Below are 18881 nucleotides of genomic sequence, written 5' to 3' on the forward strand. Positions count from 1 at the left end.
GGGTTATAATCGGGGTAACTGGTAATCGAATGGTTATCAAGTTCGTTGGAGATATTCTGGTTTCCCTTCTTTCAGCAGGTTTTCAATTCCCAGTTCAACAACGGTTTTATAACCGACCTTTTCAAAAACGCTAAACACCACGAGAAAGAAACTGCTTGAAGGACACACACACCAAGCAAGTACAAAAGCAAAACACTCACATTTTGATTTTTATCCTGAAAAGTTAATCATAATTCATTGATTTTATGCTGCTGTTTTGAAATATGGAAGAACAACACACTAGTCAAGGTAAATATACTTTTCTTTAAATACAATGAAATATATACTTGAAAATTGAATTGAAATTATTGCCACTTACAGGTGTATATAATATATACTAGCAAGTAGCTGTCGCTATGAATGCCCCGCCGATAGCAGATATTAGCCCAGAGGAACTTAGCCATGAAGAGAGCAAGGGAATCATAATCAGACTATAAATTGCTGAAGTGAGTCTTCATAAAAAGTTCTCAATGTTACTAGAGCTGTTTAAAGCTAAGAAACACGAGCCGATGCGGTTAAAATTCTCTCAGTAAGATCCATACATAACAAAAGTGTCAATCCAAAAAAAAAAACATGTTAAATCTACACTTTCTGATGCAAAGTGACCTAAATTAAAACCATTAAAGATTTCGCAACATGAACTAGAATGATATCAAAGTTGATTTTCTATTCAAGCACCAGATAAAAATCACTTTTGAAAACCCAATCATAAGAATGTGTACTGTGAAACTGAAAGTGCTTCCCTCCCATAAAGAATACATAATGCAGATTAAAGGTGAATTCCATGAAATTGAATACAATTTCAGTCATTTGATTTTATATTTAAAAAGTAAGTAACTTTGGACTGGTGGGATACTGTAGATATAATTTATTTGTATCATAAAGGTTACTGAAAATTATCTGAAAAACTTTAACAATCTTTATACGTGTTTCTGCAAAAAGTTTTTAGTTAGAAAAAAATTTCTTCGTGGTTACTAAAGATATGAATTTGCTCTAAAGATATGTTCTCAAAATTGGCAGTTGAATCAGATACTTTTAATAAAGGTATTAATTTTCAGGGATTAAAAATTTCCCCGATTTCACAGCCTTTGTTCTTATTTACGAAAGACCGTGAGTGGTCCTAAATCCGACAGCCCTGCCTAAATCCGACGTGGTCTTTCAAAGATACAAACTAAAATAAAAAAAACCTTTTGCTGTGACGCAACGAAAATACCAAAGTGTCAACTAAACTGGGAAATTTGATACAGTAAACCAGTTGAACCAAATAATTAACAATAATTGCTTCTTATACGAAACATAATTTTTTTTGCAATATGTCAAACATCATAAATAATAATAAAAGGTAATTACATTCAGACTTTTACAACTCACACTTTTTAATTACATTATTGACATTTTGACATTATAGCCATCTTGTTAGATGTTTTGAATTTGTTTTGAGAATTCTTGCAATAGTTTTTCGTTCAACTTGGAGAAGGAGTGTTTGTAAACATAGAATTTTTTTTCATAACCTTTATTTGGGGGGTCGGAATTAGGCAGGGCTGTCGGATTTAGGACCACTCACGGGACTATATTAAAATAAAATCCTAAGAAAATCTGAAAAGGTGCCTTCAGCGAAAATTAGTCACCTTGAAAATATTAAAACATCATCTAATACGCCACTGTACACAATTTTTTCTATTGCTGTAATCCACTTCCACTTCCCTGGCAAGCAAGAAAGTGGAGATTCTTCAACAAAATGACTGTTAATACATAAAAATACCAAAACTTATTTTATCACTTTTTGAAAATAACTTAACGTGGGAAAACACGAAAATAAGTCCTTGCAAAAAGCTTAAATTTTGTGGATAGTGGATGCCCAACCGTGATTATAAATTAATAGTAGAATAAATTATTATGCGGAATTAATCAATGTGACTGGCTGAAAAATTGCCAAATTTAAATAATGCGAATTAGGGCCCAATTAATTAATCCTGCATTAATTTATCCTCGCATAAATGCATAAATTCATACTCTTAAGGTAATTCCTGCGAAATAGACCTTTTCGCCTTTGCGTCCGCCATATTGAATTGTATGCAAAAAAAATGGTGGCGAATTTGCCGTGGTGAAATTCCCTTAGAAAGTATGCAAAACATATGCAAAAAGAAAGTATTAATTTAAAATTTACATGCATAATTGGCATTATATTAAAGTGTAATCTTGTAGAAGAAAGATTAAATTTGCTTCTCTTGAAACTAAAAACAATTATATTCACTCATCTCTTAGAACAAGCACTTCAAAAGACCATAACATTAGACAGAAACTCAAACTGAAAAATCACCCGCGAAGGTAAAAAACAATCCTTATTCGGTTGACGGCAAATTATTCTCCTGGGGGGAATAGAGCCGCCAAATGATCAAATCAAAACATTGAGAAAGTGTGACGTCATAATTACTGCTTTCAGTTTGCGTGTTCTGAAAGTTTGATGTGTGTACTCCGTCTTCGTGGAATTTTTTTATGGCATGAAAACAGAATATGCAATGTCTTTAAGAACAAATTCCTAAAAGGCTTTTGTTGTTCTGTAAATATTTCCTTTTGGATTAAGAAATTCCATCTTTTATTGTTCTAATGATTATAATATTTATTTATAAGATGCTTTGTTATCTTTTTAATCTTTGTGTAAACTTGCATATGTTTTGCATACTTTCTAAGGGAATTTCACCACGGCAATTCGGCCACCTAAATTTTTGCATACAATTCAATATGGCGGACGCAAAGGCGAAAAGGTCTATATAAATTGATCCAATTAAAGTAGTGCCAGGCTTTGTTTTGTATTTCAACAAGTGTGTTTGTTTCGCTCCCATAAAAACAGATTCATCTTGTCTTCAATCCATATGTTTTGAAAATAAAAGCTAAGGGAATTTCAGATACCGTGTCCCGTTGTAACCACCGTCAACATGGTTAAAAACTTTTCATTTCACAGGTAGGTACAACATTGTGTTTGTACTTTATTGGACGTCTGGTTCTAAAAAGTCAAAAAGTTTGTTCAGTTTTAATTTGAGCAAAGTACGCTCCTGCGTTCAACATCAACAAGGTACAGTGTGCAGTTGTGGTATTAGTAGAGAGAGTGTTCGAGTCTGTTCATAATACGAGGCTAAAAATCTTCCGCGTACATACACACAAAGTAAAGTACCGTTCTGGCACAGTGACATAAACAGCATTTTTAAAGTTTGCTAAAGCTTCAATATTGGCGTAAAGAATTATTCACAAAATAGCATCAAATACAGTACTCCATATAATCCATCGTTTTTCGGCTTTTGTTCCGCTTCTGTTTACATTTTTCTGCTCGCTAATCCCCATGCTCAACCATTTTTTGCTGTAACACTGTGCTTCAAATGTCCACGAGAATGAATCAGTTCATGTTAGTCATAGTATATTCTCATTGGCATGTCTCACTCACTAAACCTTCTGTAAGAAACTCAATGTTTGTACCCAGTTTTTGGCACGTTTTGGCGCAAGCAAGGCTTAAAAAATTATAAATTTAATTTCCTTCAAAATGAAGTCACTATATAGGTAAACAATATGAATTAACATTCAATTTCCCTTTTTTCTATGCCTTTATAGTATCAGTAGGGTTTCGGTAGAGCAACGTGTAGAGCAGCGCATAACTGCAACTCGTCCATTCTGACAATCGTATAAGGTTTGATCCAATATCAGTAGTTTGATACTTATTCATTTAGTAGCAAACAATGTCCCTCAAGTAAATCCAGTTGAGCAACTATGTTAAAAAGATATTAACCAAGCAGAAATCTTGTGTGCTGTTTGTTGTTTGTGAAAGGAAAGCTTAGCTGTGTGGACTGGCAGTGAAGACGGGACTTTCGAGGGAGAGGATAATTACAAGGTCTCAAAAGAAGGTTGTCTACTGCTCATTCCGACATCGACTTATAACCTGACTGAAATTCGAGCCGTTACTAGCAACCCTGCGGGGCCCAAGGCGCCGAGTATGCACCCGGCACAGTGACAAGCCGTTACTAGCAACCCTGACCCTACCTAACTTTTAGTTAATCAATTCCAAACAACAAAACCCCCGGAAAATTTAAAATGTCGGAATGAGCTATAGACAACCTTCTTTTGAGACCTTGTAATTATCCTTTTCCGACTTTCGATTTCTCGCTTTCACAAATGCTCTGTGTAAAATGCACGAAAGTTAAAAAAATATCACGAAAAAAATCGTACGAAACAACATGAATCTGAATCATGAATATTTTTCTGGCGAGCAAGTCCGCTACGTGAAGCAACAAAAGCCCCTACGGGGCAATAAAACTTGTGTGTTACCATTTCAAGACGGTATCAATCGAACGAATCGAACGCCGAATCAATTGAACACAAATGAACGCAATCGAATAATTGCAATTGCAATTTGTGGAATGCAGCAAAAATCTTGACAGGTCATTTTGTCATTTTTAGGTGTCATTTTGGTCAGCTGAACATAGATTGATGCATTTCAATAATTTAGAACACATCTGCTCCTAGGCAGTTAGTCACACTAGCGTCACTCCAAAATGCGAATCAAAGATTAATGCTGCGAAAGTGCTACATCGTTTACTTGACTCGCAAGCAAAAAAAAATGCGGCACAAAAATTTTAAGGGGATTAATGAGGCCGACCCTCAATTCACGCAATCACGCAATTTTTTTTCGAAATTCAGTTAGGAACATTTGGCGAGTTCCTGTACGCGGCCGCAATCAAAAAAATCATAACCACGCTCATAAAAAAATTGTGTTTGTGTCTTTTTTTACCGTTTTTTGCCTAGATGATATAGCATACATAGTAAGTATAAGCAGACTGTGCCTTTAATTAGCTGTAAAAAAAAATATGCGTCGGTAGAAATTTCTTCAACTTTCAACAATGATAGAACACACCTATTTAAAAAAAATTAACCAGCGCATTTTTCATCTTTCTTCTTCTTCATCTTCCATGAAGCTCTCAAAGTTAAATAGAATTTAAACACATAAGATATTCTTATAATTGTGAAATGTCATTCGCGCTTTCGCTACGGTGGAGTGCATGACGTAACTCGCGCGGCAACAAACTCGCCTTCTGTTGGCTGGTCATATTGGGCGTTTTGGCGTTACCACCCTCGAAGCAGTGGGCGCCTTCGTTATTCCGCAACTTTGTCCACCATTTTAAGTGAGTTAACAATAGATCCAAAAGGGCGCCCTTATCAAGAAAGATCATTTGCTTTGGTCTCCGGCTTTGGGAAGCAGTAATTGTTTTCGATGGAAAATGGTAAGAAACTTAAGTTTACAAGTGTCATTCAGTTTTTGCTGGCTGATAGAATGGCAGGATCCTGGATGGTTTCCCTAACTGAAATTCACGCATTCACGCAAATTTTCCTCGAGTTTCACGCAATAACCCGATTTTTCAGGAAATCGGAAAATTTTCAGGAAAAATCGGGGAAAAATAGGAAAATCAGGAAAACTGCACATGATGATCGGTGGAAAAAAGGGAAAATTCAGATATTCACGCACGAAATAGCCCAGATTCACGCATTCACGCTATCAAAAAATGAATTTTCACGTTCACGCAAGTTTTTTCAATTCACGCATTCACGCATTTTTTTTCCAGTTTTCACGCATTCACGCAACCGAAAATTAATTAAAATCTACATGTCTGAAATTATTTTTACTTTAGCATGTAAACATCGAAGCGCTGTCTCGGGAATTGAATGACAAAATTTGGTTGGTTGATATTCTGGATGCTGCATGTTCGCATTTTGTCCTTTTGTCTCATTTTAAGTTTTCAAGTTTTAATTAATTGTCTTAGGAACTCGAACTTGATTCAGGTAACTCTCATCCGTGTTGTTTCAAATACATCCTGTAGATGACTGATGTTCTTTTTTCTGAAAGCTTGATTTCCTAGTGTGACTAACTGCTAGGAAATATTGAAGCCAGTGGCATGTTTGCTTGAGATCAAGTGCACAACTCAGAAAAAGTTGAGTGTAGGTGCAATAATTGAGGTCTTCAGGTGCAATAGTTGAGGTTTTCAGGTGCAAGTAGTTCAGACAGTTTTTTAACCTTAAGTGCAGAGTTCACATAGTGGGCACCCCCCCTGGATTCTGGGGGGGGGGTTGAGGATTTTCAGATTTTTAAAAATAGGTGGGGGTTGGGTTGATGAGAAATTTCAGGTGGGGGTAACATTTTTCAGGTGGGGGTTGTCAAGTTTTCTGTATTTAACTTCGTTTGATTTTGTACTTTTTTGTCTTTTTCAACTTCAAAAACCTAAAAGAAAACTAAAACTAATTTTAATGAGTGAGTGTTCAAACAAAGCACATTCTTTATATCCATTACCTATGACGACATATGTTTCCTAAAGGAAAAAAGGATAAACTGAATTTTCAGGTGGGGGTTCGAAGATTTTACAAATTTAGGTGGGGGTTGCTGAAAAAGGTGGGGGTTGCTGAAAAAGGTGGGGGTTGGGCTGATATGAGATTTCAGGTGGGGGTAACCCTATGTAGGTGGGGGTAACCTTTTTCAGGTGGGGGTTGGAGGGGTGTTGCCCACTATGAGTTCAGTTATTTTTCCTCAATGCAGCTCATTTTAGCAATATCGCCTATCGGGATCAACAAATAACGAGTGGGTAACCTGTCGCGTGGTTGGCAAACGATATCATACTCCAGGATGCAAGTGAAATTTTTCAATCCGCGGACGTAGACGGGGGTTCGGTTATTATCAGTTAGGGTTGGAGCTCGAGAGTCACAATATAAGGCCAAAGGCCTTCTTAGGGCTATTCGTACCCTGTGACTGAACTTTGGATCCTGTAGGGATCCTTGTAGGGGCACCGGTAGGGTTTGGAGCTTTCTTAATTAAGGTCTGTAAATTACACGCTATATTTATTTGTGAATGACAATTTTCTGTCGTGTCTTGTTGGCGCAAGCAGTTAGGAATTGGGTTTGTAAACCAAGGTTGCTTGCATTTGGTGGTTCGAGCCGCGGTTGGTGACCTGTTTCACCGGTACGGGCAAATTTCAGAAAAATACTTAGAAAACAGTTAGAAACACTTGAGAAAGATAGAAAATCAGGATATAAGATAGGAAAGTAGAAAATAGGGGGAAAATAAGAGACGATGCATCCTGGAGTATGATATCGTTTGCCAACCTTGTCGCGCGAGTGACGTCAAACGCTCCAACGTTTTGCCACTAATATGGTCTTCTTCATTCATATCTGACAAGGTCCATTTCTTAAACTCCAGCCCCACGACCCTGTCTCGACCGCCAACCCAAGGTCAGTGCCCTCCCCCCCTTGCGTATGGGTGCACCTTGTCCAGACCAAGATTTATCTGGTGCATTCTTCCAGTGTGGAACTTGGTATTTCCGAATTTTTTCTCGAGTGCCAGGCCATTTTTCATGCCCTTTAAGCGTCCGGTTATCGGACGCTGCCTGTCTTGAAATTACTAAAATACTGGTAAAAAGAGTCTTTTTAGTGGAAAAACACTGGAAAAAGTGCCCTTTTTGGCCACTAACGGACGCTGCCTTGCCTTTCTAAAATATGGCCTGAGTGCAGCCTTGCCATACTCTGCAAACTGGTTGAGGCAATCGCATTGAACTGCTGCAAATTCTTGGTAATATCACGTGCATTTGCATAGGGTAAAATGGCGAAATGCAAAAACTGATTTAATAGGTAAAAATTTTTTGAAAAATGACCCTACAAGATTTGACTATATCTTTTTATTCCATGAAGCAATTACTTTCAAATGAAAAATATATTGACAATGAAAGGGTAAGCTTTCTAGAAATCCAAACATGAATTGCATAGCTTTTACCAAAAAATAGCACTTTTTAGGCTCAGAAACAGTCAAAAACCAGCTTTTTCCAATTTTCATCGAGTTACAGGAATTTATTCCTTGTTTGTTTTGATCTGAAATTTTCATTAGCGGTAGCCAACATGGTTCCCTCGCTCACATCAAGGCGGCGTGGGACAGGGGTAAGAGAATTAAAGTTTGTAAAATAAATCTTAATTATCACCCAAAAAAGTGCCTTTTTTTGTTCATATCTTGTAAATAAATAGTCCCAGCCTCATGCCGCCTTCAGTAAAGCTTCCTATACCTTTTTTTTGTGCTCAAGGTTTTTTTTTCATCACAAATTTTTTTTCTTCAATCTTAAATAGATGAACAAGTATTTTACTGATGGTTATGATTTTTTCACAGAACATAGTAAAACTATTTAGGAACTTGGACTTTTTTACAGACTTTCAAAAAATCTGTTAGTTCTGGAGATATATTGAAAAGTTTAAACATCGGTAGTTTGCGTTCCAAAACCAAACAGAAGTGTGGTAAAGCAATCAATCTCAAATAAAAAGATCTTGACAGAGAATAAGCTTTTCATATAGCCAAACAGAATTAACAGGGCTTTTACCAAAAGATTTATATTTATTAAAGGTCTAATTTCAGCCATTCTCAGCCATTTTGTTCTTGCTGGTGCTTTGTGGAAACTTATCTGTGTAAACATTCAGTCGGATCCTGGATGGCTTCCCTAACTCTTATTTAATAATTATACAGTAATCAGGGTGTCTACGGGACCTTGAAAACCTTGAAAACCTTGAAAATTAACCAACCAACCTTGAAAACCTTGAAAAATCGTTAAAAACCTTGAAAAGCATTATCCAGTCATTCGAAAAGTAAGAATAAGTAAAAAACAGTCTGCGGCGCTAAACCTTTATAACATTTAGAGAATTCCATATTTCCTTGTTTCTGTTGCAATCCTGTCGCAACGAATGCAACATTCTATTATCATTAGCTGAGTTTTTGTCACTAATTTTCCGTTAGCATGAGCCCTAAGAAATTGACTGTTCCCCAATTTTCAAATCGCTTCAGGGCGTCTTGGAATAATGGCCGTTCATCAATAAAATTTCGAGGATTCCTTAAAACAACTCTTTTGGCAATTGATTTTTGTTTAAAAAAAATTCAGAAACAAAGCGCTTTTTAGCCATTTGAAAGAGTCGAAATCAAAATTTTCTCTTGTTTGCGCAAACCATGGTTGCGCCTCCTCGGTCACTGTAAACAATTGGTTTTGCTTCTAATTCTTTATTTCTACAGTTGGAAGACTAGGGAGCTGGAGTATTTCTTTTTGTGGTATTGTTCTCGAGAGGGAGATAGGAATTTAACTGTGGAAGTAATTCCCCGGGCACCAAAAGCAAATAAATTTTATTTGCTGTCCTCTATTTTTCTTTCACCTACTCTCGCGTGCCTAATAAACGTACAGACCAAAATAAACGTACAGGTTGAAATAAACGTACAGGCGAGAAATCAGAGCTAAAATAAATAAACGTACAGGCTAAAATAAATGTACAGGGAAAAATCTACCAATTTTTCAAAAGTAGAACATCCAGGTCGAAACGACTGACTTAAGTCGTTATTTGAGTACTTGTCATTGATCTATAAGAGATTCTATTTTTTATCAATGACAAGTACTTAAATAATCTTTCATTACTGTAAGTAACGAATAAATTAATTGAGTCAATATTTTTTATCAGTTTTGAGAAGAGAAAGTATCTTGAACTTTTTTCACATGTTGAAAATAACAAATTTTTTCCAGTATGAATCAGGCGATATTGAGTCAAAATAAATAAACGTACAGGAGGGAATAAACGTACAGGCGGGAAAATTCTTCAAAATAAATAAACGTACAGGTCCTAATAAGGTGCGTACATGCGGGAAATTTGACACACAAAAAATAAACGTACAGGCACCTGAGAGTACCACTCTGAGGCTGGGCTTAAAAAATTGTCGGTTTGCCGCCACCCGACCCTAGATTTTGGAGGTGGGTCGGTCGATCGGAATTTTTTTTTATTTTGGCGATTTATGAAATTTTCTTCTATGGAAGGGTTAACAGTTTGTTTACATTTAGGTAATTTTGAATAAATAACAGAAGTGCTAGCAGAGAATTTACGATTCTTATGCTTGAGACAAACAAGATACGAGTTTTGATTTTTTATTGTTTGAAGTTTTTGAAGGAAAAAAAATCTTCTTTAAAATGGCAATAAATTTTTTTGGGTCGGCAGGTTTCGAGGCAGGGTCGGTAGGGTGACGGCAAACCAACAAAAATTCCAGCCTGAATAAAAACCAAAATTCCTGTAGAAAAAAACCTTTAAAAGTGCCAAAGTTTTTGCCAAAAAACCTTGAAAAACCACTTCAAAATGACCAAAAAACCTTGAAAACCTTGAAAATCCAGAAAAACAATCCGTAGACACCCTGTTAATGCTTCATTGTTTTAATGTGGTGTGTTCAATTATGCAACATGACATTGTGTCTAGCATAAGGTCTATTGAAAGAGTCTATAGTATCGTGAAGGCGGGTAACTTGCATCAGTAGAGGCTAACATGCATAGCTAGCCCTCAAATGAATGAGCTGGCTAGTCCTTAAAATACAAAGTTAAATCAAAACAAAAATGGTAGAGTAGAGCTGCGATCGGAGCTGCGTAGTTCATTTGTTTTGAAATTTTGCTGCTTTGATTGGTCAGTCATTTGAGGGCTATGCATGTTAGCCTCACCGATGCAAGTTACCTTAAGGGAACTTATTTTGGTGGGAACTAATTTTGGCGAATTTGGCGAATTTAGACGAAATTTGCCAAAATTAGTTCCGCCAAAATTAAATATTTTGCTTACTCGCCAAAATAAGTTCCCGTCAAAATTAAATTTTTTGTTTCCTTGCCTAATTAACCCCTGAAATTCATCAAAATTGCTCAAAATAAGGCAAAATAGAAATAATTATGCTGTCATTCGCCAAAATTAGTTCCCACCAAAATTAAATTTTTTTAAGATTTTTGCCGCTCGCCAAAATTAGTTCCCGCCAAAATAAGTTCCCTTAAGGTACCCGACTTCACGGTAGCGAAATGGGCTTGAGAGCCAGCTGGAACTCAAACAAATAAAAATAGAAATAAAACACTGTCACCAATAAATCCAATCAAAAAGAAACATGGAAAAGTAACTTTTTGCATGGAATGAAATTCTCTAAAAATTGATATTTTTCTGATGAAAATTTCTTTGCTAGAAATCAACCGCCACAACCGCTACACCCTACCCCTTAGGCAAATTGAAGTTCTCCTCTATGGTAGGAGGGCATTTATTTAAAATAAGTAGCTGTAGGGAATCATATGATGGGAAACTTAGAGATGTGTTCACATTGTATGTTGTGTTCTTTCAGTATTCAAACTAATTTTGACCCATTTTTTTGAACGATTTTTTTGATCACTTGAGTGTAAAAAATATTGAATTATGAGAGAATTTGATGAAAATTGGAAGAGCTGCAAAAGTTTGAAGTGCAGCCACAGGACAATGAAAAAGATTTTCACCTAGGCAGTAGACCAAAAACAAAATATTTTTTAGGGTCAACCTTACGCTATTCTAGCAGTTCCAGTCATCAATGTTATCAAAAAAGTAAACCCAGGAATGCTTGCAGGTTACATCCATTGGGATGTTTATTTGTATGAAATACATAGACTTATTTTTGCCTCACAAGTTTTTTTTAAGGTTTGCTTTATCGCTGGAACTGACTGGAAAACAGTTTTGTTTAAATAATCTAATAAAATAATAATCCAAAGCTAATTTTTCTATTACATTCTCTCTCTTTTAGATGGTGATCCACAAGTCCCAGGATACTTAGTATCAGAAGTTGTTCAAAATTTTATTGTATATTTTTACCAACAGATTTGTGACCGTGTAAGTAAATTTATGCCCTAGAGTGTTTAGAATATATAACTTTTTATTAGACTTTTTGCCTGTTTAAGAGGCACTCAAACGGGACTAATAATTTTGTCTCTAGGCAACAGTTGTCTTGTTATAGGCAAATCAATTAGACGAGGCTATCATTATTAAAATTTGTGCTTGTGATCACCTAAACAGCTATTAAGCTTGAAGGGTTGGTGGAGAATCTTTAACATTTCCAGGCTAGAAAAAGTTTTTTATTTGCGCCGCAATCACGATGAAGGATGTTTGTTTAAATCTTTATTTTGTGATGGTATATTTCTTCTATAAGCTTTAAACTCAATGGACAAGCACTGCATGATATACAGCCCTAATACTGCAATAAAGCAGTAATTATTATAATATCGTGCAAGAAGACAATATTCTTTATATTCACTTCATGATAATAATTCTCTTTTTTGTTTTAGAATTTATTTGAAATTCAACAAATATATGATGAAGGGTGAGTTTCCATATCTTTATTATTTGCTAATTAGTATGTATTCCAATTTTTGCTTGGTTTTTGCAACACCAATGACAAAGAAATATGATATTTTTATTGGATTTAATACGTTCTGATACGTTATGTTCATCTGCCTGACACCAAGCATAATGGATAAAAACATTGGGTTGATATTAGGCATGAAAGCACAAAATTAATTGGACTGGAGATTGAAGGCCCATAAATAAGCAAAAATTAATAGAAAATATTTGTAGTTATGGACTATTGAAAACTATAATATAATAAACATTTTGCAGATATTAATATATAATAAGTTAGAATAGAAGTATTAAATTATTCATGTTAAGAGGATCATTAAAATCTATGACTTACTGCATCATGCTGGTTATTCACTGCAAACTTTTTAAAGTATGTTTTTTTCTTTTTCAGATTCAACAGATTAACAGAACAGTATTTCACAAAATGTCCATGGCCCGAAGCTGAATCAATTGCTCCCTTAGTCCAAGATGGTAGGGAATAATACCCAAGATAAAATTTATTTGTCAATAAACAGGAATTATAATTTAATCCATCAGTTGAGATTTTTCACAAGGATTTCTGTCTCAATTGACTTGTAGGATTTCGTTATTAAATGTGAAAACAGCCAATACAAGCCATGAAGATCTGAGACTTTATTATTAAAAATGCTATTCCAATATTCTGTCCTTTTTTCCATAGATAAACTCTTCCTCACATTATACAAAGAACTTTACTACAGACATATTTACTCAAAACTAAAGGTGAGCTTGATTTCTAGATTCTAACCATTTAAATTGTATTGTACACCACTTGGTTGTAGTTGTACCATTTAAAATTCATACAATGTGATGGACAAACCTTCTCAAGCCAAATAAAACTATTGAAATCGTGCAGATTGTATACTCTGGAAAAAGTTTCTTCTTAATTTAATCAACCTAGGAAAAAATCTACTTTATGCTGCAAATGAGGGTTCGCAGACTAAAAGCAATCTTTTACCCCTTGGAAATTTCAGAATTACTTTGACCTCCCTGGAAATTTGAATTAGGTCTCTGGAAAAACGTAAAAGTTCTCTAGACCCCTCTGTAATTTCTTTGGGACTAGCTGAAATTTCGTCCACCCCCATGGTTATAAAATGGTGGAATGGTCCATTAGGACACTTCAAAATATATATGGAAAACCTTGATTAACCTGTGTTTGAGATCAAAATGTTTATCATCAAGGTATTATTTGAAAATATTGTCTTTATTTTAGCCTACCATTGAACATAGATATCAATCATATTTCAATTATTGTGAACTTTTCAACTATATCCTTGGTAAGTTCAAATGTTGTTCAAATAGTTTACTAAAGCCTAAAAGCAGTCTTATAATGTAATATTATTTCAATTTTATCATTTTCAACATTTTATCCCTTATTCCATAAGCCTTATGGGATTAAATTCAGGTTTACAAAGAAAGTGACTTGAAATGCAATGGCTACGACCCTAACCTTCATCTGCACAGTCTCGGATATTCTTATCAAATCTAAATCTTTGTACTCTTAGGTGCCCAATAAATGAATAAACGGGGGGGGGGTGGAAAACTTTTTTTAATTAAATAAACGGGGGGACCTAATTACCGGGGGGGGGTTGGAAAATGGACCTTAAAAAAACCCTAAAAAGGGTCAAAATAGACTAAATTTAGGCTTTTTAGAGTAAAACAAGGAAATTTCCTTTTGATAGCTGGGCATTTTTTCAAAAATTAATAAACGGGGGGGTCCTAATAAGGTCCGGGGGGGTTGGAAAAAAATCGAAAAATTAACAAGCGGGGGGGGGCCCGTTTATTTGGCACCTAAGAGTACCTAATTAAAAAAGTTGAAAAATGCCTAGGAAAATGAAAGTAATGTGTCCGAAATAAGGCAAATTGGTGAAAACTAGTTCCTGCGAATTCTGATTTTTCTGAACTTTTTTTCTGATCGCTAACATTAGTTTCCTTAAGGTAACATTGCTTTATTTGATTCTGTTTTAGACGACACAACACCATCTTCCTTAGTTCTTCCTAATCAATGGATGTGGGATATTATCGATGAATTTATTTACCAATTCCAATCTTTCTGTCAATACCGTGCTAAAATTATGAATAAAACTGAGGATGATATTAAATCACTGAAGGATAACGTACATAAGGTATAGTTAAAGCGTAAGTTTTATTTCCGGACAAACAAAACTAAATAAAAATAACAGTGTGTCTCACATATAACTTAGCATATTGAACTTTGTTGTCATTGTCTGAAAGTTCAAAGGAACCTCTGCTATGAATTGAAACTTTTAAAATGGAACTAGACAAAGGCTACGGCATAATTGCAAACAGTGAAATGACATGTAGCTTGTCTATTAGCATTTTTTTCAAACTTCAGATCAGAATTTCTAAATCAATTCAGGGATTTCTAAGCCTATCAAAATACACACACAGAAACTTGTGCTAGGTCTCTCCTGGCAACCTAACCCGTATGCCAAAGCTATGCTATGACCATCATAATAATCAGAAAGATTGGATTCAGCAAACATGTCTTCGTTTCCAGGTTTCCAGGCTAGTGATAGTGAGAAAAACCTTATTTTAAGACAAGGGGATTTCCAACCCAAATTACCAGAGCTCAATAATTTATAATGACTGATAACTATTTTTTAATTTTGTAGGTTTGGAATGTACACAGCGTATTGAATGTACTTTACTGTCTGGTGGACACCTCTCGAATCAATGAGCAACTTGAGGTTTATTCCAATGACGAAGACCCTGATACAGTTGCTGGAGAATATGGAAAACTTCCTTTATACAAAATGTTGGGTTATTTCAGCTTGATTGGATTACTACGTCTTCATTCATTGTTGGGCGACTATCACCAAGCTATCAAGGTTTTAGGCAGTGTTGATCTAAATAAAAAGGTGGGTCCAATTTTTCTTTTGTTATACCGTGTCTAGTTACCTCAAAATCGTTTATTGTTGACAGAGACTATATATAAAGATTTCTGAGGATATGTTCTTCCTCAGAATAATAGAGGTTCCCGTTGTTATCTTTTCTCTATGTTTTGGTTTCATTGATGTAACATTACCATCTGTAGTCAGAAATCTGTCACTTAGATTAAATCAGAAATTTTCTGTCCGAATGATAAGCCTTTGGAAGAATTAAATTTAGTGAACTATTTGTATAACTTTGACGTTAGTTTGAAAATGAACTTGCTATGACGTTTTGCCTGGCACGAGGATTCATTTTTTGAAATTGTGGAATTTTGTGAATTTTGGAATCGTGCATATTTTTTTCTACAACAACCAAATTTTGGTCAAATCTGTCACCATGACATGAACGTGCAAACACAATCACTGTTGGAACTTTCATTCATAGTTTTATCAGTAAACATGCTTGCAAAATGAAAATCATTTTTGTATTTTCGTCACATTGAGTTTAAATAATACCCTATGTGTTGTATTCAAAAATACATTTCTTGAGGAGTCTTTTTCACGATTTCATTTATCTTTTGCAAAATAAATTGCTGATGGTATTCGAGACTTCTGTAGTACTTTCAGTACACTTGTTTTGCTAAATTAAAGAAAAGTTTTCTTTATTGAAAACTTGACGAAATGTTTGGCGAGGGAGTCACTCTGTAATCTTGCTATGACACTTTGTCCAACATTTTTCGCCTTTCATGTCATTTTATCTTTTCTGTGTGTTTTTTGTCTCACTTTGAGAATTTTCCTGACCAGGTTTTGCAAGCACAATCACTGGTGGAACTTTCATTTATAGTTTTGTCAGTAAACATGCTTGCGAAACAAAAATTAGTTTTTGTATTTTCGTCACATTGAGTTCAATTAATACCCTATGTGTTGTATTCAAAAATAAATTTCTCGACTTCACGATTTCATTTATTTTTTGCAAAATCAATCGCTGATGGTATTTGAGACTTCTGTAGTACTTTCAGTACACTTGTTTTGCTAAATTGAAGAAAACGTTTTCTTTTTTGAAAACTTGACGAAATGTTTGGTAAGGGAGTCACTCTATGATCTTGCTATGACCTCTTGTCCAACATTTACTTTTCATATCATTTTATTTTGTCCTTTCTGTGTGCTTTTTGTCTCACTTTGAGCATTTTCTCTTAAAGTTTTGCAAGCACAATCACTGGTGGAGCTTTCATTTTATGGCTTCATTAGTAAACATGCTTGCAAAATGAAATTCATTCTTGTATTTTCGTCACATTGAGTTCAAATAATACCCTATGTGTTGTATTCAAAAATACATTTCTTGAGGAGTCTGTTTCACGATTTCATTTATCTTTTGCAAAATCAATCGCTGATGGTATTTGAGACTTCTGTAGTACTTTCAGTACACTTGTTTTGCTAAATTAAAGAAAACGTTTTCTTTTTTGAAAACTTGACGAAATGTTTGGTAAGGGAGTCACTCTATGATCTTGCTATGACATCTTGTCCAACATTTACTTTCCATATCATTTTATTTTGTCCTTTCTGTGTGCTTTTTGTCTCACTTTGAGCATTTTCTCTTAAAGTTTTGCAAGCACAATCACTGGTGGAGCTTTCATTTTATGGCTTCATTAGTAAACATGCTTGCAAAATGAAATTCATTCTTGTATTTTCGTCACATTGAGTTCAAATAATACCCTATGTGTTGTATTCAAAAATACATTTCTTGAGGAGTCTGTTTCACGATTTCATTTATCTTTTGCAAAATCAATCGCTGATGGTATTCGAGACCTCTGTAGTACTTTCAGTACACTTGTTTTGCTAAATTAAAGAAAAGTTTTCTTTATTGAAAACTTGACGAAATGTTTGGCGAGGGAGTCACTCTGTAATCTTGCTATGACACTTTGTCCAACATTTTTCGCCTTTCATGTCATTTTATCTTTTCTGTGTGTTTTTTGTCTCACTTTGAGAATTTTCCTGACCAGGTTTTGCAAGCACAATCACTGGTGGAACTTTCATTTATAGTTTTGTCAGTAAACATGCTTGCGAAACAAAAATTAGTTTTTGTATTTTCGTCACATTGAGTTCAATTAATACCCTATGTATTGTATTCAAAAACACATTTCTTTCTGTTTCACGATTTCATTTATTTTTTGCAAAATCAATCGCTGATGGTATTTGAGACTTCTGTAGTACTTTCAGTACACTTGTTTTGCTAAATTAAAGAAAACGTTTTCTTTTTTGAAAACTTGACGAAATGTTTGGTAAGGGAGTCACTCTATGATCTTGCTATGGACATGTTTTTTAATTGTTTCGTTTTTAGGGGTCTTGGGAAATCATCATTCATTTCTAATATAATGAATGAACTAAAATTATGCCCTGATGATGGTTGCGTGGAAAAGATGAACTTTAAAAATTTAAAAGAATTTTTTCTAAAGCTTAAATCTGTCATGACTTATGCTTCAACAAAGTGCGGTCCAAAAATGAGCCAATACTTAGCATTTTAGTAGGAGCAAATACTTAGCATTTGGATATAGAGGCTTGTATCTCTCTCAATTTTTCGGCTATGACTCTAATACTTTGCACATGCCTTTTTATACCTTATAAGATCAATATACCAACATAAGCAATCACTAAAAATGGTTGTATGGTCCTATTATGAGCATGTTTTTAGCATTGGGTGTGGCTTTTTTTTAATCCACCAGCACAGTTAAGATAAACACAAAAGAACTATGATATTGATAGTATGCATACTTGAGGCATTCAAAAAGAAAGAAAAACCAAATTTGGCCGATATAAAGCATTCCAGGGTCCTTTTATGAGCAAAAATTTAGCATTGACTGGACACAGAGTTCTTGAAGGCCATGTCTTTATGCTAAAATTTGAAAACCCGAAGGTTATTGTTATTTCATAGCTCATTTAGGCGCTATTTGATGCTTGGATCATTCACGAAGCTTAAAAAGTCTTTTCTGTGATCTTTGTCATAGTTAAATGGACCAAAAACGAGCAGTATTTTAGCATTTTAACGGAAAATGTTAAATATATTTGCTCGATTCTGGACCCTGAAAAGGTTTTGAACATCAAATAAGTTATCATTAATGTTTGATACACAATTGAACAGAACTTCATGAGGTTATTTTATGTTCCTAGGTCTCAAAATGAGCTGAATTTAGCAAAAATTAGACTAGGTGTAAAGTTAATTTTAGTAAGAGAAGCAGAATAAATTGCAGTATTTCCAGTGGAAAATGCTAAATTTAGCTCCAAACGGGCCCTTTAACAGCTGAAATGTTTTATTGGTGTTAATAACTTGATTATTAAACTACTTCAAAGGAAGTTATGAAGGTTTTACACCCACTCCAGCCTTTTAATTAGGTGTTTAGAAACATACTAGTAATTCTGCTGCAGTATTTTTAGTGGAAAAATGCTAAATTTAGCTCCAAACGGGCCCTTTAACAGCTCAAGTGCTATATTGGTGTTAATAACTTGATTATTCAACTATTTCAAAAGAAGCTATGGAAGTCTTATACCTAATCAAGCCTTTTACTTTGGTGTTTTGGCACTTATTGTCAATGGGGAAATAGGTGCTAAAAAAGTGCTCTAAAAAGGGCCCCATAATAGGAAAATGTGGGCCTTTTAACAATAGGCTACTTTAATTGCCATCCCTCTATGAGAATCATTGGTCAGATAGACAACTTCCTG

The 18881-nt window shown here is 34.8% G+C and overlaps 1 protein-coding gene across 1 annotated transcript in view; it reads left to right on the forward strand.

Moving 5' to 3' along the window:
* Positions 1-18881, forward strand: part of LOC136797500 (eukaryotic translation initiation factor 3 subunit L-like) — a 28285-nt gene continuing 9404 nt past the window's right edge. The window contains exons 1-8 of the mRNA XM_067054076.1: positions 1-288; positions 11645-11730; positions 12183-12217; positions 12647-12726; positions 12935-12996; positions 13487-13550; positions 14242-14399; positions 14910-15155. Of these exons, the coding sequence (XP_066910177.1) occupies positions 264-288; positions 11645-11730; positions 12183-12217; positions 12647-12726; positions 12935-12996; positions 13487-13550; positions 14242-14399; positions 14910-15155 (756 nt within the window). The 5' untranslated portion in view covers positions 1-263. The remainder of the gene's footprint in view (positions 289-11644; positions 11731-12182; positions 12218-12646; positions 12727-12934; positions 12997-13486; positions 13551-14241; positions 14400-14909; positions 15156-18881) is intronic.

Source organism: Clytia hemisphaerica, unplaced genomic scaffold (genome assembly GCF_902728285.1).
Source record: "Clytia hemisphaerica strain Z4C2 unplaced genomic scaffold, Clytia hemisphaerica genome assembly, whole genome shotgun sequence".
NCBI lineage: Eukaryota > Metazoa > Cnidaria > Hydrozoa > Leptothecata > Clytiidae > Clytia > Clytia hemisphaerica.